The sequence below is a fragment of the Pongo pygmaeus genome, chromosome 6 (assembly GCF_028885625.2).
Source record: "Pongo pygmaeus isolate AG05252 chromosome 6, NHGRI_mPonPyg2-v2.0_pri, whole genome shotgun sequence".
In the NCBI taxonomy this organism is placed as follows: Eukaryota; Metazoa; Chordata; class Mammalia; order Primates; family Hominidae; genus Pongo; species Pongo pygmaeus.
In genome coordinates, this window is record NC_072379.2 from 106,515,330 (window position 1) to 106,543,244 (window position 27,915).

Here is a 27,915-nt window from a genome sequence, read left to right on the forward strand (position 1 = left end):
CCTAAGTTAATTCCATTCTAAACTCTTGTCCAAATTTGGATTTGAGGGCATAGGTCATACTTATTAGATATTTCCATATTCTTTCCCATCCACACTTCTAAAGACTGCTGTTGCAAAACAGGTCATTTGATACTTCTGATGAATTCTGTTTCTGTTAGGTCCATGTCCCTTACTCTAAAGCAGGCAAGGAGGAGACTGGTGGCTCCTTTAACAACATAGGTCTGAAATTACAAAGATTTACATACCTTCTTGACATCGTCTGCACTTTGCTTCACAGTATATACTACTTTTTCAATATATTCTGCCTCCCCAGAGTTTTGGGCAGCTTTCCGCTTAAGTTCTTCCACATTCCTCTCTAACTCGCTGATGCGCTGGGACGCGTTGAACAAGGTTTCCTCAGAAGCTGCTGTTTCAGACTCAATCTAAAAGCATGTCAATTTTCCAGCAAGCCATTAGTTTAAGAAATGGAATTACTATGAGTACAAGTTTGGAGGAAGATTTAAAAGTCTGCTGTGCCATTTTGCTCTAGACCAAAAGAAGTAATTACTAAAAAGAATATTTCAGGAAAAGTTACATGAAGTGTCTAACTTTAGTCTTTGCTACATTTCATATATTCACTTCATTCTTTCGGTACTTCTGATGATCTAAGCTGAGATTGATGTACTTTTTTCTGACAGAAAAAAAAAAAAAACCCACCCCCCAAGGAGCATGATGTGTTGAGAAAGCATTTTAAGGACACCTGCAAACTTTGGCTAAAGAGCATTCACAAATAAGCAGCTGTGTGAAGAGGGATTTCCACATAAATTTCCAACTTAATGTGAGTGGGAAAATAAATGTTAAACTCTAGTAGTGGAGATTTCAGCTAATTACTGAAGACATGGAGACTAGGGATGTTCTCTGAATTTCTATAGAATTGTGAGATGATGTATGGTCTGGGAACATTACAGCTGTAAACTCTAAATACACAAAGTTATTTAGGGAAAAAAATATCTGGGCAACTGGTGAGGATCCACATCTGATCTCCTTTCAAAGTAGAATCAATAAACATTGACTTTTAAAAGCTAGCCCAAGTAAGCAGTTGAGCCCACGACAAAAGAATCAATTTCACTGAGCACTCAATTTTTCTTTAAAATGATCTTCAAGGATGGGTCTAATTACATAGAATTAACTGAATAACAGTACTGCTATAATGAAGTTAATAAGGGTCAGTATAAGACATAGGCTAAAATTTGTAAATATTTCAAACCTAAGGACCCTTTAATTAGAATAAAATTCTTAGAAATTATAATTCTTAGAAGATAAAAGTTTGAGTGAATTGTTCCTGATAAGCTTTCATGAACATAGTTTAGTTAGAGGGTCTCTTTGTTTCTTATTGTTACTAACCTAAAACACTTCCTGCCCCCCAGGGCCCCTGAAAAACAGAACCCCAATTATTAACTTGCATCATCAAGCCACATCTCACCTATAATTCAGTATTTTCTAATTTGCTTTTCAGAACAATTTTTTTCAAGAAACAGGGTCTTGCTATATTTCCCAGGCTGGAGTGCAGTGACTGTTTGTTTACAGGCATGATTATAGTGCACTATAGTCTCAAACTCCTGGCCTTAAGTGATCCTCTCACCTCCACCTCCCAAGTGGCACACACCGCTGCACCTGGCTTTCAAAACAATAATTTCTACAGTCAGTCACTGACATAATATTCACTAAAATATTAATAGCAAACTGAGAAAATGGAAAAACCTAGAGATCGAAACATCAAAATATTTATAGTCTGGTGGGAAAACATAATTTTTCTAAATTTGAACAAATAGCCTGAAGAAAAAGTCTTACTGATACTCGAAATTTAAGGAGGAAAATGGACAGAGAAGAATTATTGGCCTTCATTTAACTGACAGCAATAGAATAGGGGAACACAGGTTTTTACCAACTAATGGTAATAAAAGCATGTTGAAAATTCATCTTCCCAGGTTTTAAACACATGGAGGATTGGCCTGAGAAGGATGACAATGCTGGGTATGGGAGCATTTAATTTCAAAGTATATTCTGAGAACATGTATAGGGATCAGATAACTCATCAATTTTCTTCATTTTTTAAAAACTTGTAAAATTGGAAGGAAAAAATTAACTTTCTGAGAAACAAAAGAATTTAATGGAATTATGTTTGCATTACTTCTTTTAAGAGATAAAGAGGAGTTTTAGAGCAAAGTGTTAGATCCCTATGAAAAATTCTTAATGAGTACTTTTAATATCTGGTAGTCACAGTATATTCCTTATAAAAAAACATTGTTTTCTATGCATTCTAAACAGAACAGGTTGTTTAGCTATAAGCGCTCTATTAGATTCCTCTAGAATTGGGTATTGAAAGCAGACTGACTGTTCTCCAGTAGTTTCCAAAACTACTATATAGTAAAATATTTGATCACCAAAATCTTGAGACATTGACTTAACCATATAAGCTGCTTTATAACATCAAGACAGTTTTCTAAACTATTATACTTCATACTACTGAACAGAGTATATGCTGTTTCCTCAATGAATAGGAGTGTTTTTATTTTTTTGAGACGGAGTCTCTGTTGCCCAGACCGGAGTGCAGTGGTGTGATCTCTGCTCATTGCAACCTCGACCTCCCCGGTTCAAGCAATTCTCCTGCCTTAGCCTCCCAGGTAGCTGGGACTACAGGCACGCACCACTATGCCCAGCTAACTTTTGTATTTTTAGTAGAGAAGGGGTTTTGCCATGTTGGCCACGCTGGTCTTGAACTACTGACCTCAAATGACCCACCCACCTCGGCCTCCCAAAATGCTGGAATTACAGGCATGAGCCACCATGCCCGCCCAAGAATAGAAGTTTTTATCTTTCTCAGACTTTGTGGGGGAGAAAATGAGATGGGACGTAATGGTCCAATGTCTTCAGAGTCCTTTTATTCCTTGAAAACCTGTCTCCACTTATTTTTAGCATCCATGCTAACGGAGTAGTTTAGATTTATTAAAATTAAAGGAATCCTTTAATGTTGAGTTGTAAGAATTTCTGTTCATAGATAACAAATGTACTTTTCTGGTAAGTGTATATGTAGGTGTGTTCCCATACATGTAATGATTGTGTATGCTTACCGAAGTTAGCAGGTTCTGGGTTCCTTGAATGTCTTCATCTGCTTGTTTAATTGCCTTCTCTGCTGCGACCTGGGCCTTTTCTGCTTCTTCCAGAGCTTCCTTTACCATATCTGCAGTGACTTTAACATCTGTTGCACTTTTGCTGAATAAAAAATAATGAGACAGTATATTGTTGCTGAACATGAAAAAAGTACTCTCAGTGTTCTTTTCTTTAAAGAATAGCCTTCCTGAAATGACCCAGAGAGACTCGCATAGGTCCTTCTTAGAAGTTTCATTGGTTAAAGAGATACTTTTTACTCCATAATAGATACACAAAATAAGCCCCTTAGATGCCATGTCTTTAGATACCTTGCTTTTTTAGCTTCTTCTAACAACATCTCAGCTCTGGCAATGTCAGCAGCACTCTGCTGTAGAATAATCTCTACTTGAGAAAGGCTTTCAACTCGTTCACGTATATCTTCTGTCAAGTTCTGTAACTGCTGTGGGGTGCTAGGCATCTCCATTTTCAATACTTCATTAGCAACTGCTTCAATGCTGTCCAAATCAGCACTATCCTCTGTGAAAAGCAAAGATGTCCCCAAAAAGAGGTGAAAAGAATAGATGGTTCATTCATTCAACCACTTACTGGTCATCTACTATGGACTAGCATGGTGGGGTTACACACCAAGAGACACTAACTTCCTGTTTATGAGTTTATAATCTGTCTGGGATTTCGAGGGGAGATGAGACCTACACGCACAAAAAAGTAACTGCAGACAACTGAGTACTACTAGAATTTGTTTTAGGCTGGGTAGTGAGGGAAACCTTCGTGGAAGATGAGGAGCTGATCAGATTTTAAGGGATAATAGAATTTGAAAGAAGAAAGGACAGTTCCAGGTGGGGAGACAGGAACGGCAGAGCATGTTATGGGAAAGTCTAGCAGAGTGAATCTGAACATTGTGGAAAACCATAGAGGGCCAGAGCTTAAAGCTGAGACTTAAAGGCAATGAAATCTTTTAATTGAGGTTGGATGAATAGCTCAGAAACTTGTGAATGCAGATATAGAGATTCGATATTTCTTACAAATGATCTAGATTCAGGAAATTATAGAAAGGGAGAAAATTATAGAAGCAGGAGAACCGGAATAATGGGTTGTCAACGAAGCCAAGGAGTTTCAAATGTGAAATGTGGAAGATGGTGAAAAAAAAAGTTTATGAAGTTAAGCTTCAAATACGTCAGATCTTCATTTACTTTCAAGCTTTGTTTGTTTTAAACTATTGAACATAAAAATGGACCCCAGAGGATTTATTCAAATAAAATATGTACTTGAATGATGGCTTCCATGGAGTATTACCTAAGATATCCTTAGCAAATACTGTTGACTCCTTATTAGCCATGACTTTTTTCTTGCTAACAGAATACTGATTTTTTTCAGGCACCTGCCTCTAAGTCAGGTAAAATTATCAACCCAGAATTAAATATTAGTTTGCGAATTACTGTAATCACATTCCCATTTTCCAGTGACATTTATGCATTGGCATGTGACTTATTTCTGGCCGATGAGGTTTATAGGGATGACTGCTTAATGGCTTCTAGGGAAGACTTCCTCCTTTTTAAAAAGATACAAGGAATAGGTGGTCTCTTCTTCCATTATTAATCTTTATATGATGTCTGGGACTTTGGCAGCTACCTTGTAACCATGAGGAGCTAGAGGACAAAGCTGATATGCTTAAGATGGTAGAGTAGAAAGATGAAAAGTATGTGGGTCGCAGACCCAAGAAGCTATCCTGCTACTGGATATCTTATTAAGATGTGAGATAATAAACATCCTTTTTGATTAAGTCCCTTTCACTTGAGAGTTTTCTGTAATTTGCAGCCAAAACTATCTTTACTGGTAACACTTGAACTGTGACTAGCAACACTCTTAACTAACTATAGGTATAATATCCTGTAAATAATAGAATTACAAAGCTTTGGGGGCAATGCCAAAATAACAAACTCTACTTCTTTAAGGTTAGAGATTACTATACGTAATTTCTAACAAATTCCACAGTTTTCAATGTAACTATTTGACTTTTGATTGGCTACCTGAGTATCCTATCAGGTGTGTCTGTATCTGTATAACATTGGAGAAAGTTATTTGATACACATATATAAGTTTAAGAAGTGGAAACATTTAATATATGGACATTTTTCTTATTTGGAAATGTCACTTAGTACCCTGACAGAAATGGATTTTATCTAAAATGTAAACAGAGAATCACAAAGAAACAAATGTCTAAAAGTAAAATGAAAAAATTTCTTACGGGTCAAAAAGTTCCTGATTTGCTTGATTAGATTTCTCAGCTCCTCATTGCTCTTGTCCATTTTTTCTTTGGTAGCATTTGTCTTCAACAGAATGTCTTCAGCACTCTGTTTTGCCTCATCTGCCCTCAGTTTTGCTTCAGAGACCTAAATATGAAGAATAAATTACCCATGGAAGACTTCCATTCTTTCTAAAGGAGACCAGAATATTGGAAATGGCCCAGAAATGATGTTGAAAAACTATGTACTTGGAATCATATGTCTGGGAAACAATTTTCTCCCATTCAACAAAGTATTGTATTCTTACAGACTGCAAGTATTCAGTATAGAGATTCCTAAACAGTATTCTTATATAAATAGAACTAGCATTTAAAATTTTTCAAGTTGTTTTTTAACTCCTGGCCTATAAAATAGTCCTGAGTCTTTTTCTCCGGTGCCCACATAAATACTTAAAAAGTGTGTGTCACTTTAGAAGAATAAATGCTCAATTGCTTAGTATAGAGTTTTTGTCGTACAGCTGGATGTATTTATAACCCTGGAGTCAGATAAGTAAGATGGCTATCTGAAATTATCCAGTATAAGATTTAAACATCTTGCTCTAAAACATGTGTTGAGTGAGGAGAAAGCAAATTCTTTATCTGTGAAGAAAATCTCCCCATCTCTTTCTCAGACCTCACAGAAACATGAACTTTCATATTTGATTGTGATATGCCCTTCTCATTTCAGTTAGCATTTAGAATTGATTTCTCCCTTTCAGATCCTTCAGTCCACAGCTGAAAGCAAACATACATAACAAAAACTGAGGCCATCCACTGAATTACCATCTTGGAGAGCTGTTCCACTTCAGCCAGGGCACTCAGGACATCTTGGTCCAAGTCCATGGCTTTCTGCCAGGCGTTGTGTGCAACAGTAACCAGACCACCACAGCCAGGCCCCCCACACTTCTTCTCTCCTTCGTCAGTTCTGCAGTTTGGCCCGCCACATTCAGTCTCGGAACAGGAGGCCCCTGGGGGTGTTCCACAGGTCTGCAACAAGCCAAGGATCAGGCACAATACTTCAGATAGTGATTTCTGCTGCAGCAGAACAGCTGTGCAGGGCCTGGGTGGCCCCAGAGAATGTGTAGGTGGTCCTCAGCAAGGGTGCTTGAAAACAGTGTTTGGGAGACAGAATGGAGAGAGGAGGAAAGAGTTTAGGAATAAACTAACCTGCTTATTTCTGAGGAAACAATGGAAGTTTACAACTCATCAATATCTTCTGCCCAAATGAGTTAAAATACTATATGAGCTCTGCCCAGGATGCAAACATCTGCTATATCAAGTTGAATTCTGCCATTGCAAGGGCCAAGGAATGCCTTCCTTTTTTTCTAACCAGTTAGAGTTTAAAAAAAAAAAAAAAAAAAGCTATTGTGAACCATCTTTGGGGCCAGCACCAGCACCATGTTAACTCCTCCAGTAAATATGGTGACCTAGCCTTTTAGTAACTTCCCATCTAGTTAGGACTGGATCATTCCATGTAAAATAGCCAAGAATAGGTCAGATGCAGTCACTATGAAAGAAAGTAGACAAAGGAGAGACTGTAGAGGAATGCTACAGTTGTAGCTGAAGAAGTTGTTGGCTGGTGGGATTTGAGCAGGGGAAGTGGGAAAACATTCCACAGGTTAAAGAAAACAGTACAAACAAAGGAACAAAGGTAGACGAAGTGTTTCCAAATTACCACCCCCGACTGCCATCACACATGCATACAGTGCTCTTTTCTTACCTACCAAAACCTCTCAAAGATCACCACTTGGTCATGGCATACAAATGCAAATTGATAAATTATAATACAAGTGTGCTATGTGATAGAAAAGGCTGAGCAGGAAGAAAATTGCATTTAGAGCTGTTTGCGGAAATTCTCATACTGAAAAGAAGACAAAGATTTACTGCAGTGAAAAGGAGTTAACAGAATATTCCCAAACAAGTATTGTTTTAAAAAAGTACAAAAAAGTAGTTTTTAAATAAATACAATCAACTATTTAGCCTAATAATTTTAAGATGATTATAATCCCATTATATCTCAAATTACAACTAAATAAGTCATTTATCTGGCTTACAAAAACACAAAGTTTCAGAAAATAAAGTGTATTCTGTATGCTGTAGAACATGAGTCTTAAGAACAGAAGTGTAAAAACCTCGGTTGCTTTCTAAAAACAATCTGACAGCACACACAGAAGATCTGTTTTGTTTCAACAGACAGGGGCAGACATGAAAAAAAAAAAAAAAAAAAAGAAAAAACCAGCATGGCTCTAGCTAAAACATCCACAGATACAGAACTAGAAGTACCTGAAAAACAAAAGGACAAAACTCTCTCTAAACAAGGAAATGGCAGTAAAGAACTTACAGAAAGAATTCTCACAGGATCATTAACAAAGACAAAAACACAGCAAGAGAACTGAAGCAGCTGCTAATCCCTAGGTAGTTTACCAGGTGGAAAAGCAAGCACAGGGAAGGGCACACATTTGAAAGGCCAGAGGAACCCCGAACCCCACCCACCGCCCATGCATCTCCCTGCCGCCCACGGAGATGCCTCCGGTTCAAGACAAAAATCCTTTAGCATGCTTAGCTGTTTCTTGTAGGTCACAGAGAACTTGTTTGTGATGACTGATTTTTTTTTTTTTAACTACAATATGTAAGGAAGGAATCAATGCTGAAGGGAAAGATTGAGAGAATTGGCATTTCATGCTTAATAACTTTGTCTCCTGTTAGCTGCAATTTATACATTGCTCTAAGCCTTCATTTTTCTTTTTTCTTCATCTTTTCTTTTTCCATTTAATAAATGATGATAGATTATTTGCTCCCTATTTGCTATAAAGTTTCAGAAGATAATGAGTATAAACCTAGCAGGCATCAATAAACACTGTCTTATATTGTGACCAATTTTGTCTATTTCAGAGAAAGTGATGAGGGGAGGGAGGAACCATCACTAAGATAAGGCTGTAATGAAGTTTGAACTCTTCTGCACCTATGTACCTTCCATCTTTAACTTTCTCTGTGTCTCTGGGCTAAGAGAACACAAACCTTAGTCTATAAAAAATACCCTCCAAATTATTTCACATAGGTATCCTTCCTTGAAAACACAGGAAGGAAGAGGAAGAAACAGGTTCAGTTAGGCTTTTTTGGGGTCTTCTGCCTGATTTTCATTAAACTCACAACTCAATTTCATTTGGCTCCAGAGTTCCTTTTTAAAAGCTTCTGGGAAATGAATCTACTTTCTAGGCTGGTTTCAGGGTTAATCTTCACCAGGTAAAGTTACTGGAACAAAGGAACATAATAGCTAATACCCATGAAAAAATTCTTTTGCTCCCTTTAATTTTTAACGGAAGCCCCTTCAAGAATGATTCTGAATTCCTACACTGAGATGCGTTTTATAATTCAAATCAGAACAAACTAAAAAAAGAATGTCCAAGCTGGGTGTGGTGGCACATGCCTGTCATCTCAGCTACTCAGGAGGGTGAGGTGGGAAGATCGCTTAAGCCTAGGAGTTTGAGGTTAGCCTGGGCAACATAGCGAGACTCCATCTCTTAAAAAAAAAAAAAAAAGCAGGGGGGTGGGGGTGGGCAGGGGTGTTAGCCTGTAATCCCAGCACTTTGGGAGGCTGAGGTGAGAGGAGGATTGCTGGAGACCCGGAGTTCAAGACTAGCCTGAGCAATGTAGTGAGACCCTGTCTCTACTTACGAAAAAAAATATTAAAGAAATGTCCACAGTGTAAGAAGGATCAAGTTTCAGTGCGATGTCACTGAGTAGCTAAAGCAGTATGGGAGAATAGTCATGATTCATTCTTTAGTTGAGGACCACAGAGAAACAAGAGGGGAAGGCTGGAAACCCATATGCTGCTGCTTTTAATCTGTCTTGGTTACAGATACCCCATATTCCAGGATCCAGAGACCTCAGCCTAGGAGTTTCACTCCTGCTGATTCATTTGCAAATTATTGTAATAATGACAAAGGATGGTTTTTTTTTTTTGCTTGGCACCATAGCAGTAAGGCCACACCCCCAAGCCTTACCATTTCAGCAGCAGCTGAAAGGTCTAGGCTTTGCAGCTTGCCTGCCAGTTCATCAAGGAGGCGAGCCTGCTCCTCTTGTTTTTCCTTGAACTGGGATTCTCGCTCCATCATCACGTCTTCTACTCTGTCTCTCATGAGGGCTGACTGCTCCACAGTGCTGTTGGGTTCTGTGGTGGAGGCATTCACCCTCTCCTCTGCCTCAAGAGACATCTGGAAATACTTGGTAATGCTATCCAAGGCACCTAGGGTAGGAAATGGAATTGCCCACAGTTAACCTCATCATACTAGGCTTCCTCCCCAAGCAGTGTCTATATTTGGTGTCTTCAGGTCCTAAATTTACTGTAAGGTTTTAAAATTCAAGAAAAAATATTTATGAAGTACAGTTTTCATGAGCAATGAATATGTTTTGTCCCATTAGCACCTACTCCAGCTCGAGTATGGCAAACATCTGGGTGAAAAATGAAAAATTAAGAAAATCATGCAATCTTGTTTCTATACACAAGCAAACATCCGGTTCTTTATAAATAGCTGGTTTCAGGCAGCCTGAAGATTATATGACTAGATGACTTTTCTCAATCCTTTATTCGGATCCACTCAAATGACTAATATAGTAGCCCTCCATATTTGTAGGTTCCACATATGTGGATTCAACCAACTGTGGATGGAAAGCATTTGGAAAAAATGGTTGTATCTGTACTGAATGTATACAGACTTTTTTCTTGCCATTATTTCCTAAACAATAAAGTATAACAACTATTTACATAGCATTTACATTGTATTAGGTATTGTAAGTAATCTAGAGATTATTTTTAAATATACTGAAGGGAAAAAAAGAAAAAAGTAAAGCTGGGTGTGGTGGTTCACCTCTATAATCTCAGCTATTCAGAAGTCTGAGACGGGAGGATCACTTGAGTCCAGGAGTTCAAGACCAGCCTGAGCAGCATAGCAAGAGCCCATCTCTTAAAGAAAGAAAGAAAGAGAGAGAGAAAAAGAAAGAAAAGTATATAGGAGGATATGCATAGGTTATATGCAAGTGCCATTTTATATAACGGACTTGACCACCTGTGGATTTTGGCTTCTGCAGTGGGTTCTGGAACCAATACCCCATGGATACCAAGGGATGACGGTATTATATATAACAGCATGACATGTTTTTAGCTTTAGTCCAAAAGCAATCATGCATAAAACAGTATGGATAGTTGGACAGTATGATGTAACATATTTCTACATTCACTTTTTGCTGAGGATCCTATATGGTCTATGATATAAATAATGATTTGCAAAAGTTTTTTTCTGACCAAGCAGCATTCTTGAATGTGAAAGGATTTGCAGAAGTATTAATACCTTAACTATTCAAAAGAACCCCCTTCCAAGAAAAGGCCAGGGGATTAAACTACTAACTGGAGGGGAAAAAAAAAAATCAGGAAATGGATACCATTCTGATACAACTACTGCCATTCACTCTGTGGGACCTTTGCTATGTCTCTTAGGTTCTCTGTGCCCAAGTCCCACATTTGTAAAATGGGGACTTTGATCCTCATTTGTGCCAGAAACTGGATCAGCAAAAGTTTTAAATTTTATTAGAAAACTTTTTTCCCCCAAAAGTGCTGTATTAAAACGTTAGCCATATTGTTAAATCCATTGTCTGGGACTATTTGCAACAAAAAATGCTCACCCCGAATATCTGAGTTTTTGATAAATTCCAGTTGTTCAGCAAGTTCTTTCACAGTGTTGTCTAGGCTTTCGGCTTCTGTCTGTAGAGAATCCAGTTCTTTGGCTGTGCCGTTGCTTTGGGAAGTTGTGTCAGATAATTTCACTTCTACTTGAGCCATCATTTCTGTAACATCTTTAATCAGTTTCCTGTAAAGAGAAAGTTAAGCTTACTTACATAAAATAAACCCAAGGGAGAACTTTCATGTTTCATATTTTCTACTAGTACTGTATCCATTACTAATTTCAAACCAATTCAGTAATTTGTAACATTTCATCTCTAAGTGCTAGTTTTATTTTCCTTATAAAAGATTGTATTAAATCTAACAATTTTTCTTTGTTCAAAGACTTTTGAGAGAAACACAGAAGTACCACTCAGCTGAGTTGTGGCAGACAAGCCATTTAAGGGATTCCAAATTTCTGCTGTAACATGAGCACAGGTCAGAGTGTGGAGTTCTGGCTCCATTCACAGGCAGCTTCAAGCCCTTACAATTGTGAAAACTGAAGACATAAATGACTCCAGTTATACAATTAGGCCTCCCAGCCACCAGCCCAAAACATTCTTCCCTAAGCCTTGCGGATCTCCTTCAAGACGGAACATGCAGAGGGGAAGCCCTATAGCCCGCCACAAAGACAACAGGAGCCACCAGTATCAGCTTTCATACACTCCTGTCTTCCATCAGAGGGGGCCTCCTTCAACCAACAGCCTTTTTATTTTTTATAAGAAGATAGCATCTACTAAGAATGCAATAAGAAGATTTAGCTTTCACAGTATTTAATTTGGAATCTAAACCGCATTTTGTTCTGTACTTTCAAACCTACAAAGCTGTACTTTTGACATCTATTTTGTATATTATTGTGTACATAGTGTGTATATGGGCGTGTGTGTGCACATGCGAGTGTGCTCCAGGTGGGTGTGGGTAGGGTTGTATGTGTATTGTAAAGAAAGTAATATTTGAGCAGACTTTACCTCTGCGTATTATTGGTTCACCTAATTGAATATAATTGTCTTCTTGGGGATATAATAGTATAAAAAACCAGGAAAATGTAAAGATGCTGAAAGGTTGGGAGCCATTAGAAAAATGATATGTAAGGCTGACATAAAACCATAACCCAACTCAAAGAAAAAGTACTTAAAGGGATAGTTTAAAATGGTAGATTAAATTACATTTCAGTGCCTTTTTTTCCTGAGGGTAATATACGTAGTTTCTTTTTTCAGTGCTTTGCTTCTATTAATTATATGACCCACAGAAGGCTTTCATTTCTTCTCAGGTCTCATAAAATGATACAATTTTTTAAAACAAGCAAATCTAACATCATATTTTAAAATAAGGCCACTTTGGTTCCTAAAACATGTATCCTTGGATAGTATGTTGAAAAAAGTAATGGAACTAGTTTTCCTGTGATTATTACAATCTGTCTAGTTAAATGAATAGTGACGGTAGAAACAGAGCTGTTTTGGGAATGTAATCTCTCTTCTGGCAGGCTCTCAAAGGACACCAGATTTTTTTCTTCCTCCCAGAGGTGCCTAAGACCCAGGCCAAGAATCATTTCCTAAACGGGCTTGCATTCGGACCATGGCCTGCCAAAACTGTGATCTCTGCACATTAGGAGGCTTAGTCTTTTCAGTGAGGTAAAATGCCTCATTAAATGCATTGTCACTCTACATCAGACGTTTCCTAACACTCTGGCCAGCTACATGGTCTTGGGCATAAAACCCAAGGCTTGACATCAAGGTCCAGTTACTTTAAATCTAGGTCTAGGAAGGACCTCCTTCCAGTCGCTTGAGCTAATGTCAGAGTCCTCTGCTACTCATGCCTGGTATGAGATGAAAAGTCCCTCTGGCTTCTTAAAGATGCTGATTAAAGTCTCATCACACACAAAAAATGTTACTGTCATTTCGTCATATAAACACTTCAGTGTGCAGGATTTAACTGTGAAGTGGTCCCCTCAGGCCTAGATGGTGAGTCTGCAGTGAAAAAACCATAGCATCTAGGGAAGCACAGATGCCTCATACCCTTTTCTGTTTTTGTCCTTTAGCACTTAGGTCTTATTGTGCTGTTTTGGGGGTTCCTTTTTGGCAAAAGGAGTTGGGATGTTTAGGGGCAAGAGAGGGGAGGTAGGAGAAAGGGTAGATAAATGATCCTTGAGAAGTTCAGCATCACTCAGCTCAATTCTCTAGGCTTCCACTAACAAACACTGTCCAATCAGAGGGAAGATTACCTAGAGAAGGGGTGGGATGAGGACTTTTCAGCGTAGAGCAGCTGTTATAACTAGATGAATGAAGCACTGGTCTGGTGGACTAATGGCGGAGAAGCAGAAAAAACTTGAAGGTAAGGAGTCTTATTTTGAGGTTATGGAATTTCCCCCATAGTAGCAATACTTAACAATTTATAATTTTCTGCAATCCTGTTGTCATTTTATATATAAATCCTTTCATTACTTCATAAGGTAATGGCATATATTATCCTACCCCTTCTCCACAGGAGAGAAAATACAGGCTCAGGAATTGAGTCATCCAAGTTCACAAGCCTAGCATCAGAGCCAAGACTCAATTATGGATCTTTGTCTTCTAAATCCAGCATTCCTCCCATTTTACTGACTTAGAAAATGATTTGCAAGGAGGAGCACTGAATATAATGCTTGCATATTCTGTACTGCAGCCTCCAGAAGACTGGTCCCCACAGATGTGCCAACATTCAGTCACCCAAATGCCCAGTCAAGACTGCTGGAAAATAAATGGCTCAGAATCTGTTTTCACCCACAGGACTAACGAAACCTCCTGATGGAAGCAACATGCCAGGAAATCTTTGCTGTTTACTCATAAAGCTGAAAAAATATTGTGAGTTATTCCTCCGGCTCATTAACTACTTACTCTGCTTCCTCAAAGAGATTCCCAATGTTTTTCAGTGGCTCTGCTGCGGGGCTCTGCGCCAGGATGTCTTTTATCTCGCTGACTTTCCTCTCCACCGAGTCCACAGTCTCACGGTAAGGCCCGATCACACCACTGATCTTCAAGGCCTTGGCTTTCTCCAGGAATCTGTGTGTCCTGTTGGTCAGCTCGGCAATGATCACATCCCAGAGAGCAAAGCACTGGTGGCAGGGTGTGCAGTCAGGGAAGACCCCCGAGTACCCTCGCGTGCACTTGTCACAGCGTGGACCCTCAACACCCTCAACGCAGACACACTGGCCCGTGGACTGGTCACACTGTGGTGTCTCAATGCCCCTGGGGTCACAGTCACAGGCTAGAAGGGAATAAGCAATGCTAGCTGATCTATTTGATCATGAACCTCAGTGACAAGATGTGGCATTTAGAATACTCATTTCACTGTGAAAATGGGAAGGTGTCAACCATCGACGACAATTGACCAATGGCTCAGGTAGAGACTGTAGCATCTTCCTCTAGCACATGCATGACTTCAGTGGTTGCTAACCCCTTCTTAGCAGTAATAATACTTTAAACAGAAATGTTTTACGTGAACGACCCCATTTAACTCTCACAGTAACCCTATGGGATAGGTGTTATAATAATCACTATTTCACAGATGTGGGAACTGAGAGATCAGAGAGATTACGTAACATGCCCCAAGTCTCACTGCAAGGAAAAGGCCATGCCAGAATTCTGATTCAGTTCTTTGCAACTCCGGAGTCTATACTCTTCACCTCCGTCCTGCCTTTGCCTCCCCCTTACTTAGGATTTCCCCTCAGACCATGTCTGTACAAACAATCCAGGTTACATCCTGATAATGTGCCACCTGCTCAGATAATGCTCAGATACATCACAAATGAGCAGCTCCTAACATACCTGACTCTTATCTCACAACAAAACATACTTGATGAAATGCAATAAACATGATCAAAACAAAAGCAAACCCAAAGGAATTCTAAGTATCCAGTTTAAAGAAATGGCACAGGAAAATCACATGCCGTACAGGACAAAATCTGTTCTTGGCCAGTAGCTGTGGCCGAGATTACTTAGCACAGTGGTTGTGCCCTTGAACCCTGGCTTAGAGTCCCAAATTTCAGGTGACCAAATCATTTTTATATCAACATCTGACATTTAAAAGTATTTATACAGGGTTTGAATTATGAAAGGCCTTATGCTAACATCTTATCGCTGGGCTTCCACCCATTCTGAGGAAAGATAGGAATAAATAAAGAATATACTATCTTATTTTCCTAACTGGATTGTGGACTCCAAGGGCAGGGGCACATCTTAAACCATTTTTCGTTTTTCAGCATCGGACTCGGGGTTAACTTGCAATCAGAATCCAAACGTCTTTGCCAAATGAAGCCCTAACCTCATTTTAGTCTAGGCATGCAAGGACACTTACATACCTTCATAAAAGAAAATAATCCTCCTGAAGTGCAATGTCAACTGTGGCAAAGCACAACAGATTCATGCTTTCTCAGATTTTTTTTTTTTTGAGACGGAGGTTTTGCTCTTGTTGCCCAGGCTGGAGTGTAATGGCGTGATCTCGGCTCACTGCAACCTCCGCCTCCTGGGTTCAAGCAATTCTCCTGCCTCAGCCTTCTGAGTAGTTGGGATTACAGGCATGTGCCACCACACCCGGCTAAATTTTTTTTTTTATATTAGAGACGGGGTTTCTCCATGTTGGTCAGGCTGGTCTGGAACTCCCGACCTCAGGTGATCTGCCCGCCTCGGCCTCCCAAAGTGCTGGGATTACAGGCGTGAGCCACTCTTGGGTCAATAGCTGTGATTTGCCTCTGAAAAACTTTCAAAAAAAAAAAAAGAGTCTCGCTCTGTCTCCCAGACTGGAGTACAGTGGCATGATCTTGGCTCACTGCAACCTCCACTTCCTGGGTTCAAGCTATTCTCCTGCCTCTGCCTCCTGAGTAGCTGGGACTACAGGCGTGCACCACCATGCCCAGCTAATTTTTGTATTTTTAGTAGAGATGGGGTTTCACCATGTTGGCCAGGATGGTCTCGATCTCTTCACCTTGTGATCCGCCCACCTTGGCCTCCCAAAGTGCTGGGATTACAGGTGTGAGCCACCGCGCCCGGCCTTCCTCTGAAAAACTTTCTAATGGAACATCTCCCAGAACCAGTTATACTGAGGGTCCCGAGATCTGCTATAACATCACCATCCTTTCAACCCAGAGATATGTGTTTGTGGCCCATTCATTTGGCCCTCACCACATCCTGCCTTGTATTCCTAGTTTATCTTTTTATTGTCTTTGTTCTCCCCCTACATTCCAGGCTCTCGAGTGGCAGGTTTGAGGAGTACAGCATTGTGGTTAAGAGCATGAACTGCGGACTGAGGTTGTAAATACTGCCTTCTCCACACATGTTATGTGACCCTGGGTAATCAGGAAACTGAGTCACGTCTTCCACATCTGTAAGGAGGTAATGATTATAAATACAGGACTGCTTTTGAGATAAAATAATTACAAAATGCTTAGAAGAGCATCTGGTCTATAGCAAGCATTCAATAAATAAATTGTTTTTATTATCACTTTTCGTGTCCCTACAAGTGTCTGGTAGTCTTCTGCTAAGAGTGATGCTTGATCGTATTTCCATTGGATAAAGGGGAAAAACATATGTTCTGGTTATATGTTTATTTATATGTATTTGCCAATAACATCATGATTATTCAAAAATTTGAAGTTTAGAATATTAATTCCTCAACCTTTAGGATTTTAAAACATGTAATTTCCTTAGTGCCTGGGGTTTTCAAAACCAAGACCTTAGGATTTCAAAAGTAAAACTTGGGTGTATGTTTTTCAAAAAACAGATCCTTTCCAGGCACTTAAGGTATGTTTCATTTTTCTTGTTTGGGGAATATTCTCATAATGAATCAGGAAGCTGCTTAGGCAAACCATGGATAACTTTAATGGTGATCCGTAGACCATCCATTCTATGATGTGTTCCTTGAAAAAACTATCCCATGATGAAAAATTCTATATCCTTATCTTGAAGATTAAAAACAAGTGTCAGCATATTACCGACTCAGAAGAGTTCTGCAGGAATAACTTGTTTTATATTGTTTTTATCCAGTTGTATGCCAAACTCATTTGACCACGGGATCTTTTTTTAGTGGAAGTCAATGCCAGTGACACCCAAGAGAAATAATGAGAAAGGCTTGGGAAAACCACTACATTAATCGATTTTTGAGATTAGGAAGAACTTAGATAACTTATAAATAACTTAAATAACTTAGTACCTTAAGAGTTTATGTTGTTTAGATTTTAGGAATACATTTCCATTATCATTTGGTAAAATTTAGTCATCTTCCAGAAAGCTAAAAGTTACCCGAGTCACCTGGGTCCTCACCTCTCAAATTCGGGTAGGTATCAGAATCACCTGGAAGGTTTATAAAAAACAGATTGCTTCTCTACTCTCCTCCCATCCCCAGATTCTGATTCAGTAGGTCTGGGTGGGGCCCAGAACTATTTTTATTTCTAACAAGTTCCCAGGAGATACTGATGTTCAGAGTCATGAGACCCTGTTTTGTGGAGCACTGACTGTTACTTTCCCAGCTGTTTCTGCCCGCTTTCTGTATATTAGAGAAAAAAAGAGAGCGTGTGTGTGTGTGTGTGTGTGTGTGTGTGTATGCATGTGTCTGTTGTGTGTGTGTGAGAGATGGAGAAAGAGATACCCTTCAAAAGATGGAGCTGGAGCAGAATCACGACTTTGGAAGTTCACCAGTGTAGGCTGATGCACAAATCTCAGGACCTACATAACAGAGGAATAAGTGATGCCACTTGTAATAAAACTTACCTTGTCTACCCCTGCCCTACAGGGCCCAGCCAGTGGTCAGGGTGAGGCAGCCCTCTGGGGCCTACTCACCCCTGTCTCCCTTAGGCTTGACACAACTGAGGCAGAGTTGCATATGCTTGTAGTTTGCTTAGACAATTATTTCTTTCCCATAGATGATGCAAAGGTATACCTTTGTTCAGTCCTAAACATTAGGTTTTTGCTGGATTCATGCTCAGGTCAAGGGATGCATGCATACGTTGATTTATTTTTAATTTCTCTGATCATTTTTCATTTATTTCATTGCTAAAGGCATGTCTTGCTCCCATTCTGTCATAGGCATCTTTAAGGGGAAAACAGCCCAATCCTGAAAGACTTAAAAGGCAGATAAGGCTTCCCTCTTTATCTGGCAGAGGGAAATTAGCCTGGGCAAGAGTTCCAATGAGCCAGCAGAGCTTCGGCTCTCTCCAGAAGTCAACAACCAGTTCAGCCAAACTGACCAACATTCCTTTCTCCCAACTGAAAAGTAAACCATCAAATCTCACAGATGACTGGATTGCCATGTCATTATTGAAGAAGTTGGGCCTGACTCTCCAGGAGAGCACCAAATAACTAGTCTCAAATGCACCAGGTTTTGATTTCAAGCTGAAGCCCCTGGTCATGTGCTTCCTTCCCTGGCTATTGAATTTCCAGAATTGCTTCTCTTGGAGTCACCTAAGAGGCAGGCACCAGAAGGCCCACATTTTACAACCTTGTAAAAAGACCCCCTCCACTTCAAGAATATTTTCAGTGAAACTCCCACACTCATGTGGCTGAAGCAGAAAGGTCATTTCACACTTGACAAGTTAGTAAAACTTCATGGACACTAATGTATGGAGGAGATTCTCCCATCATCTCACACACCCACCAGGATCTGAAAAACTGTGAACTGACTATTCAGGCTGCAGCTGACGAGGTCCAGTGGGTTCCTTCTCTCTTAAGAGAAAGGAATCAGAATCCAAATGACCTGCATAAAGCAGTCTTACTTTAAGAAATGGGATTACTTGGCAGAGAATCAGAAACTTTCTCTTGGAAAGGAGAGCATATATAGCAAAAGTTGTTGCCTAATCTTTAAGATGAACAAATCATCAAGATGATGAAGAATAGTATTTTTTAAATGAGATAATCATTTTAACAAGCCATAATAATTTGACTTTCATCTGTAAACACACTCTCTGTTCTGTGGCCAGTAGGCTTCCTCTATTTTTACTAAGTTTTCTTATCATTTCAAACATAATTGTTAAGAGGTAGGTAAATGAAAGCTATTGTACCGATTTTAAAGATACTAAGGTCCAGAGGAAAACACTAGCAAGTCAATGCCAGAATGGGAAATAGTCTATGTACCCATTTATCACACAGATCTAACTGCCTGCTTCCTTTACATCCTTCCCTCTCCTCCTCCAGACCTTCCTGTGCCCACTGAACAAAGTCTACCCTTAATGGCCTAGCACTGAAGGCTTCACACAATCTGGTGAAAGCAAATCTCTCCATGACTCTCCAGCTAAGACTGTTTCCCGAGGGCACCTCCCAGAGCCATGCTGCTTCATGTTGTCTGTATTGTCCTTTAGCTTGGATGATAATTTCCTCTCTAAATACCAGCTGTCAATGAGGAGCCCCCAGGCTTGTGGAAACAGCTGGGACACAGGGCCACATGGGCCCGGCTTCAGATCCCAGTTCTTTCCTCACTCCAGATAAGCCTTTGGGCAAATCCCTTAACCTCTCTGAGTCTGAGATTAGTCAACTGTGAAATGGAGATGCTACTTACCCCCATAGGTTCTTTGTTGCAAGGATAAAATTAAGAATACTTATATAATATGCCTAAAAGTGCTTGGCACTCAGCACGTTCTCTGTAGATGGCCACTAGAGCTAATCTTTTCTGCAAACCCTTCTCTAATGACTCCATTTCCTACTGATCTTGCCCTCTTCTGACAACTGAAAAGTTTGTGCCACTTACGTTCTGCTATCTTGTTACTTCATGTACCCCATGTCCCCAAATAGCCTGCAAGTGGCAGAACAGTATCAGCTGTTCTCTCTGTGTCCACTCCCCACTCTACACCATTGGTCACTCAGTATTGGGCTGATTATCCTTTTTGTTGGAAACTTAAATTTGCCTTGGGACAGAGAAAGTGCTACACCCTAAAATTCAGTTAATGGGGTTCTCTTCTGCTGTGGACCTTGCCTCAAAGCAACATGGGACTCAGGATCTGCTGCAATGCCAAGAATTTTACTGATACTTTACTTAGGCATTTCTATTTACTAAAAGCAAGGGCAATTTAAATAATTTTTATTTCTTACATGGGATTTTCTTTTTTCTGACATTCTCTTCTATCCTTTTCCCTTTTTGGCCTCAGTAATATAACTTCAATTTTGGAATGAAAGTTGGGGATGAATATAATTTTACCTGCAGAAATGAGCTGCCTGTCTAGCACAGGAGTCATCAAGTTTTAATGTAAAAGTTGGAATAGTAAATCCAGCTTTCAGGCCATTCTGTCTCTGTCATGGTGACTTGACTGTGGCATTGCTGCCCACAAGTAGCCAGGGAAAATACATAAACAAGTGGGTGTAAAACTTTATTAACTACTATGGGCAGGGGGCTGGATTTGGCCTCTGCCTGTGGTCTGCCCAGCTCTGGTCTAGCCTACCTCTTCTGAGAACATTCTGTAATTAGGATTACATAAGACAAGACTTCACTCTACTGACAACAGTATTTACAGTTCTCTAAAGAATCGAATGAAGTCTGATTTTCTGAGTCACAATGGAAATATTAAGGTGGGTGGTTGTGAAAGAAATCCCAACATTAGAAAAGAGAGGCATTCTAAAGATTAATGTCTGGGCAAAAGAACACACTGTGTTTTTCTACTAAAAAACACAGAATGAGAAACAAGCACGATGGGGAAGTGGCCACTACATGGAGCCTCTTGCCTATGCCCCACATTTACGGTTTGCCTGGGTTTAGAGACACTGCCCTTTTCCAAGAGCCAGAGGCCCCAAATGGAAACTCTACCCTTCCTTTTTGCTATCCATGAATCAACAGAAAGATTCCTCCTGTGACCCTTTGGCTCCTGAGGAGGACAATGCAGCGCTCCAGGGCTCTTTTCTCCAGCACGTTCATGGTGGGTGGATGAGATTCCCTCTCCATCCCAGCACAGTGGTGGGCTTGTTCAGGCTTGGCACCATCGACCAACAGCCCCAGCCCGCCTGGACAATAGGAACATTCAACAATCTGTAAGTTGGAGGCTCAACTCATTTGTCTTTTACATAACTACATTCTTTTTTTCCATAAGGAGAATACTTAGCTAGGACTTAAATCTTTCTATAAGCATATTGTTAGCTAGTTGGCACCAGAAAGTCTAAATTTATGCCCTCTAACAAACCAATTCAACTGAAAACATATTTGTCAAGCAATTACATAACTGGAGAAAAGAGCTGCTGTTCTTTTTGCATAGTTCCATCTAATTTTGAATGACACCTCTTCTTGTCCCTGCTGATCTCTGGGCCCATCCCTTCCGAAATCCCCTGTCCTCCTGTTTCTATTCGTGAATGCATTCCAGCACAAACATAAGCAAGAGCCTTGTCTGCCTCTGCATCTTGGCCCCTGCCTTCACAGGCCACACTGGTCCTACTCCTGTTGCCACCCTGTCCGCACCAGGTCCCATAGCTGGTCATGAATCAATCCCCCATTGTCCACTCAAATCAATTCTCACTCTCTCTGGGTGCTTTGTAGGTTATGAGCTTTCTCCAAAGAGTGCTAAAAGCATTGAGGACCCAACACATTCTCTGTTTGACAGACTGCCTTAAGCACTGTGGGACATTTATTATTATTGGCTCCTGCATACCAAGTGCCTATAGCAATGACCTCATTATGGTGATGACCCAAAATATTCCCCTCCTCCCAAATTTCCAAATGTCCCCACCCCAGCTCAGCCACTGTGGGCACAAAGGAGAGATAGTGTCTACTTTAACACCCCAAAGAAAGATGCCCTAACATTTTATATCTTTTTTTTTTTTTTTTTTGAGACAGAGTCTTGCTCTGTCGCCCAGGCTGGAGTGCAGTGGCACGATCTCTGCTCACTGCAACCTCTGCCTCCTGGGTTCAAGTGATTCTCATGCCTTAGCCTCCCAAGTAGCTGGGATTATAGGTGTGCGCCACCTCACCTGATTAATTTTTGTATTTTTAGTAGAGATGGGGTTTCACCATGTTGGTCAGGCTGGTGTCAAACTCCTGACCTCAAGTGATCCACCCGCCTTGGCCTCCCAAAGTGTTGGGATTACAGGCGTGAGCTACCATGCCCGGCTAACATTTTATAACTTTGAATTGCCAAAGTTTGCAATGAGGTCAGCTGCCTTCACCCCAGATTTTAACACTTTGGGGAAAGGGGCTCTCTGGTCTTCGATGAAAAAACAAAACTAAAGATATGGTTGGAGAGATGACAATGTAGTGGGAAAACAAGGGGAAAATGGAACACCTAGATCTAGAACCTGGAAGTATCTCTTAGGGTATTTTCACTTTTGCTCACTTGGAGCTTCCAATACTTCCAGAGGGCTTGAAACCAACTTTTTCTTGCTGGTGTGAGCTGACTGGGTATCATTAGGGTCACAAATATGAATGATGTATACATATAAATGCAGAGAGGATTGGAAAGATTCCTCTCAAGCTGAGTAAAAAGAGGAGTATACTGGGTGAGGAGATGAGAAGGGACTTTGTTTTCTTCTAATACAGGAGTACCAATTGCTTGAAGTGAATGCGGGCAGCCTGGCTCCAGGACCTACACTCTTGGCTATGGGATCTCTTCATCTGTCTGCATCCCTGCTGCTCTCGTGCCACCGGGATTGGCCAGCACAATGGGCAAACCATAAAGCCATGTGATCTTTGTAGTTTCTCCATTAACTAAATTTCTATGATTATCTTACAGAAAAAAAGGAAATGCCAAAGGGAGAAGTAAAAAGGAACAGACATATCCAGTTTCAATACATTCTCCTTAAACAAACCAGGTTTCCTTGCAGAATAGTTAGTTTGTTTTTTATCGCTTGTTTGCTTTTCCTGATGAAAAGTTTCTTACGTAATGAGCTGACCTTTCTTCTGGATAAAATGAACAAAGAAGTTGGTGAACAATGATGCCATGAATCTCACTCTTTGCAGAGTTTCTAAGACAGGATCTAACTTTTGACCCAAACAAATTGACAAGGTTCCTATAATCCCTGGCAGATTTAGAGGCGAAGTTTAAAGAAAAGATAAAAGGGTAAGGAGTAAAGTTATAAGGACCACATGAACAATTCTCTGATTGACTCTGACTCTGGGTAGCAGGCCTTTCCTGCTAACAAAGCTAAGATGGAGCCAAAGGTCAGAAGGCTTTGGCAGAGAAAGCTATTTTGCCAATGACACATGCTGACAGAATCAGGGTATGAGCAACTATAGAGCCATTATCTGGAAAAAATCAAGCCTTGGGGCATTACAAGTTTGAGGAATTTAACAGAGTAGTGATTAGAGCCCTGGAAAAAACAGATTTTAAGCAGAGTTTTACTTTCAAGAGACATCCTGGAGAAACTGGTCCACTGGATTTCAATACATTCTAATGGAAGAGGGGATGTCAGATCTCATTAAGAACCAAATTTGGAGAATGATGAAAGAAAAGTACCTGTTTATTGACATAGCAAACATTATCCCCACTGTGAAACAAACCTTAATCTAAGAGGTCCATACAAACCCTTCTGGCTAAGCCTCAACTTAAAAAACAAATCATATCTAATTTGTTCTGGTCTTGCCCACTGACCTTTTTCTGCTGTTAAGGAACACACGGGTTTGCACCCTGAAGGAACACAGTTTCTAGGTTCCTGACCTTCTATAGGAGATATTGAATGAGTTGCCAACTTGAAGATCTGTATTATTTCTTGCTGTAGTTGTGTCCAAAAAAAGAAAACGGTCATTTTAAAAATTTAAGAGTCCTGGCCAGGCACAGTGCCTCACGCCTGTAATTCTAGAACTTTGGGAGGCCGAGGCGGGCGAATCATGAAGTCAGGAGTTTAAGACCAGCCTGACCAATGTGGTGAAACCCCATCTCTACTAAAAATACAAAAATTAGCCGGGCATGGTGGCACCTGCCTGTAACCCCAGTTATTTGGGAGGCTGAGGCAGGAGAATCGCTTGAACCCGGGAGGTGGAGGTTGCAGTGAGCTGAGATTGTGCCACTGCACTCCAGCCTGGATGACAGAGCGAGACTCCGTCTCAAAAAAAAAAAAAAAAAAAATTTAAGAGTCCAACAGAGACCTGTAATTTCAGATGTGCAACAAATATACCAAAGAGCACATAAGAAACTACAGAAAATTTTTATCCATAATGATCAGTTACAAACAGGGAAAAAAATCAAGTAGGAAAGAATATAAAAACGGAGTTGCAACAGCCTATTCAATCTTTTCCATATTTTGACTTTAAGATCTGAAAAATAATTTTCCAGGTTAAAAAAATTGCAATACCTTAAAAATCAAGCAATCCTTATGATTCACATAATTTTAACAAGTTTTTGTTCATAAGAAAATGTTTCCATCTTTTTTTTTTTTTTTTTTGTCTTGTTTAATCATAAGCTTAGGTGAAAATCTGGGTTTTATTCACATGAAACTGACTTGGAGCCCCTAACCTTGGAGCCCTTTGTTGTGCACGAAGTCTCCATGACATTGCCCTCCAGTTTTCACTGGTGGGGATGTTATCTTACGCACATACGCCAAGAGCTTAAACTGTCAGCAGAGTCTAGTTGATCCACTGAATCCAGTGATCTTACTAGGATAACCATTTACCTCTTCTTGTGCCATCAAGGAAGTTGGCCACAAAATACTGTTCAGAGGGGATAAAAAGTCACTTTGCCAAACATACGGTTCACATGGTCCCACTTTGGTTAAAGGTATTTTAAAAAGCAGCTCTGTGTGTATTTGTGGTGAGTGTGTGTGTGTGTTTACAGACACACAGAAACAAACTTTACCCCAGGGTGTGGGGCCGGGAGAGTATGCACATCCACTCTTGACTACCTATACTTATGGGCAGGGCTAGATTTGTTAGATTGTTTTTTAAACAATCAGTGTTAATTTCTTTTGCAATTAAATACAGGTTCTTATAGACACGTTAATTTGTACTGTTTTATATAATTTACAGAAGGCTCTTGTAGAACCCCCGTTCCCTCCACTCTCTGATCAAGTCAATGCGAGAACGTCCACAACTCACCTCGGCACTCCACGTCGGGGTCTCCCCAGAAGAGTTCCTGGCACTCGCTGCAGGTGCGGCCTCCAAACCCAGGCATGCACTGGCACTGCCCCGTGAACTGCGGCCAGAACACAGATCTTGGTCAAGCAGGCTTCAGGCCAGAAGCCAGTTGTCATTTTTTTTTTCTAGCTGCCAGTTAGAAGCGGGAATGAACTGTTTACCTGAGAAGGTCTCCATTGACTAGGAAAAGGGACTCCCACTTCAATCGTAGGTGTCGAGAGCCCCATGCCAACATCTAACTGCTCTTTTGCAACAGGGCTTGGAAAGGTCTGTGGCATGTTATTATTTACATATTTCCTCACTTTTATCCTCACAGATCAGCCACAATCCTGGGCCACCTTTGACTCGCCTGACTTAGGGAGTATGTCCTCCTTAGCATGTGTCAGGAAACAACAGCACTTTTTACAATGCTGGGTATGGCTAATTGGTTCAAGTTGAGAAGCTAAGAAAAGAGTCTGCTTCAGCGGCCAGGTACTGAAGAGAATTAGCACACCCTTGTCTATTGTTATGTGAGTCTGCATCTGCAGCTGGGACCCTCTATTGAAATGCTATGGATGTGTCTGATGGGGACTCTGTGCACAGTTATGTAGACCCAGCCAAGGGGTACAAATGAGAGCTAAGATCCAGGCCATACTGTGTTTCAAGCTGTGTGCCCTGGTGCCTTGCTCTAACTGGGGCAAAGTCACCATGGGCTGACACCTGAGCTCATAAAAGCATCATCCCCAGCAGCAGCCCCTCACCTCATTGCAAGATGGCCCGAAGGAATGAGCAGCATTGCAGTTGCATGGGTCACAGCCAGTGCCACTGGCCAGCTGCCAGGTATTGGGCGCACAGCGGTCACAGTTCTGCCCGATCACATTAGGAAGACACAAGCACTGACCAGTGGCTTTGTTGCACTGGCAGTCAGAGCCATTACAGTGCTCTTGCACAGTGCCCAGGTAATTACAGACACACTCTGAAAAAGAACATCACATTTACTTATTGTCATACTCCCACATACACAGGCATGCAGATGTTAGCCACATCTAAACGCTAAGATGTTCCCACTTCAGATCTTGACTTTGAAATGCAAAGAAGGAAAGAAATGGAGGTGATTCAAAAATAAAACTAAAATTACTGTTTAGAAGTTCTCATGATGTCTTACACAGTTCTGACATTTCCCAAATACACACAATGACACATTTCACCTAAAAGTATGTTCAAAATACACAGATTTGACAAGATGCTGCTGAGTCATTTCAAAATTGAAGGCTTAACTGGAAATAATAAAAAAAAATATGCCAGTGGGAATTGAGATATCTAATAATTTCAAACTCTTGGCAGAGAATAGCCGTAATAAACGTGTCGGACATAGCAGGTAAAAGCCCTTTAAGCTACTAAGGCTTTTAAGGAATCCAGTCCTGCTGGTCCCTAGCATTCCACGCATGTTTGTATAAACAAAGCCAGGAGCCTGGGGGCTGTGCAGCTGCAGCAGGAGGAAATGCTAGTTGATCTCGGTAAGAGAGAAATAAAGAGGTCCAAAAGAGAGATGTTAGAGATGCTACTACTTCTCTTCCTTAAGCTGGAAGGCTCTATTCCATCAATGCCACTAGAAAAGGTGGGACCACAGTGGGTATTTAGGATTTCGAAGTCCATCCAACCAGCAAGTTCATGGGCAGAGCACACCATCAATACCCTCTACTGGATGCCATTTATCATGGGGACAGCTACATGGTTTTTCTTTTCTGTTCTCTCTCCCAGGCACTGAATCACATCTTGAGACCTCACTCCTGCCAGAAAATGTGGATGTAAAGAAAAAAAATGACTGGGTGCAATGGCTCACACCTGTAATCCCAGCACTTTGGAAGGCCGAGGCGGGTGGATCACCTGAGGTCAGGAGTTCGAGACCAACCTGACCAACATGGTGAAACTCCGTCTCTATTAAAAATACAAAAATTACCTGGGCGTGGTGGGGGGTGCCTGTAATCCCACCTACTCGGGAGGCTGAGGCATGAGAATCACTTGAACTCTGGAGGCGGAGGTTGTAGTGAGCTGAGATCATGCCACTGCACTCCAGCCTGGGTGATAGAGTGAGACTCTGTCTCAAAAAAAAAAAAAAAAAAATTTGGTCTTATCTTTCTTTAGTTGAAAGTGAAATGTTACCTCTCTGAACAAATGTTTTCCCAAGTGAAATAAATACAGGAAGAATAAAATCTGCTGATAATGAAAAAAAGGTGGAAGTCATTCTAAGGAGCGGGCAGAATAAATGTGCATCTTACTTCGACAGTCCTGCCGGAGGGCATCACCATAGTATCCAAACCGGCAGAACTGACAGTGTTCCCCTTCCGTGTGGTACAGGCACTTGAGACACCTCCCAGTCTCCTTGTCACAGGCTTCTGGGTCTGTCGCGTCAATGTTGTTGTGACACTGGCAAGGCTGACATGACCCCCCAACTTCTGATGGATTGCCAAAGTATCCTGAGGCACAGTCGTCACATCTGGAACCTGTCACCCGATAAAACCAAGCACAAGATGTTTAGCTTATTGACTGAAAGCTCACCAGTGCACCGACACTCATGCCTAGAGAGAGCTGATCGTGGCAGTGCTTCATCTTCGCTGTGCTATTTACAGAGCCCAGGGTGATCGCATCTGAAGGGGAAAGAATAGGCTTTGAGCTGTGAGAGGAAGGCAGTATTACTTTCAGTGGCAAAAACCACAGTAACTTTTGCACCAATCTAACATTTTGTAGTCTCTAACAGTGCTGCGGCTGCCTCAGAGGCCACAGC

At 40.8% G+C, this 27,915-nt stretch overlaps 1 protein-coding gene and 1 long non-coding RNA gene across 4 annotated transcripts in view; one reads left to right on the top strand and one right to left on the bottom strand.

The window, feature by feature from the left end:
* The window catches only part of LAMB1 (laminin subunit beta 1), a 93,262-nt gene that overhangs the window by 2,152 nt on the left and 63,195 nt on the right, over positions 1-27,915 (bottom strand). For all 3 annotated transcript variants that reach the window (XM_063667713.1, XM_063667714.1, XM_054494252.2), the window contains exons 22-32: positions 27,410-27,634; positions 25,892-26,106; positions 25,113-25,209; positions 14,021-14,390; positions 11,111-11,295; positions 9,436-9,677; positions 6,215-6,418; positions 5,396-5,540; positions 3,459-3,666; positions 3,111-3,252; positions 246-422 (exon numbers count right to left, since the gene is read on the bottom strand). In XM_063667713.1, coding sequence (XP_063523783.1) covers positions 246-422; positions 3,111-3,252; positions 3,459-3,666; positions 5,396-5,540; positions 6,215-6,418; positions 9,436-9,677; positions 11,111-11,295; positions 14,021-14,390; positions 25,113-25,209; positions 25,892-26,106; positions 27,410-27,634 — 2,210 coding nt within the window. The remainder of the gene's footprint in view (positions 1-245; positions 423-3,110; positions 3,253-3,458; positions 3,667-5,395; positions 5,541-6,214; positions 6,419-9,435; positions 9,678-11,110; positions 11,296-14,020; positions 14,391-25,112; positions 25,210-25,891; positions 26,107-27,409; positions 27,635-27,915) is intronic.
* On the top strand, positions 25,205-27,416 carry LOC134739881 (uncharacterized). The gene is made up of 3 exons (XR_010126967.1): positions 25,205-25,358; positions 25,468-25,622; positions 26,892-27,416. It is a non-coding gene; the product is annotated as an uncharacterized LOC134739881 (long non-coding RNA).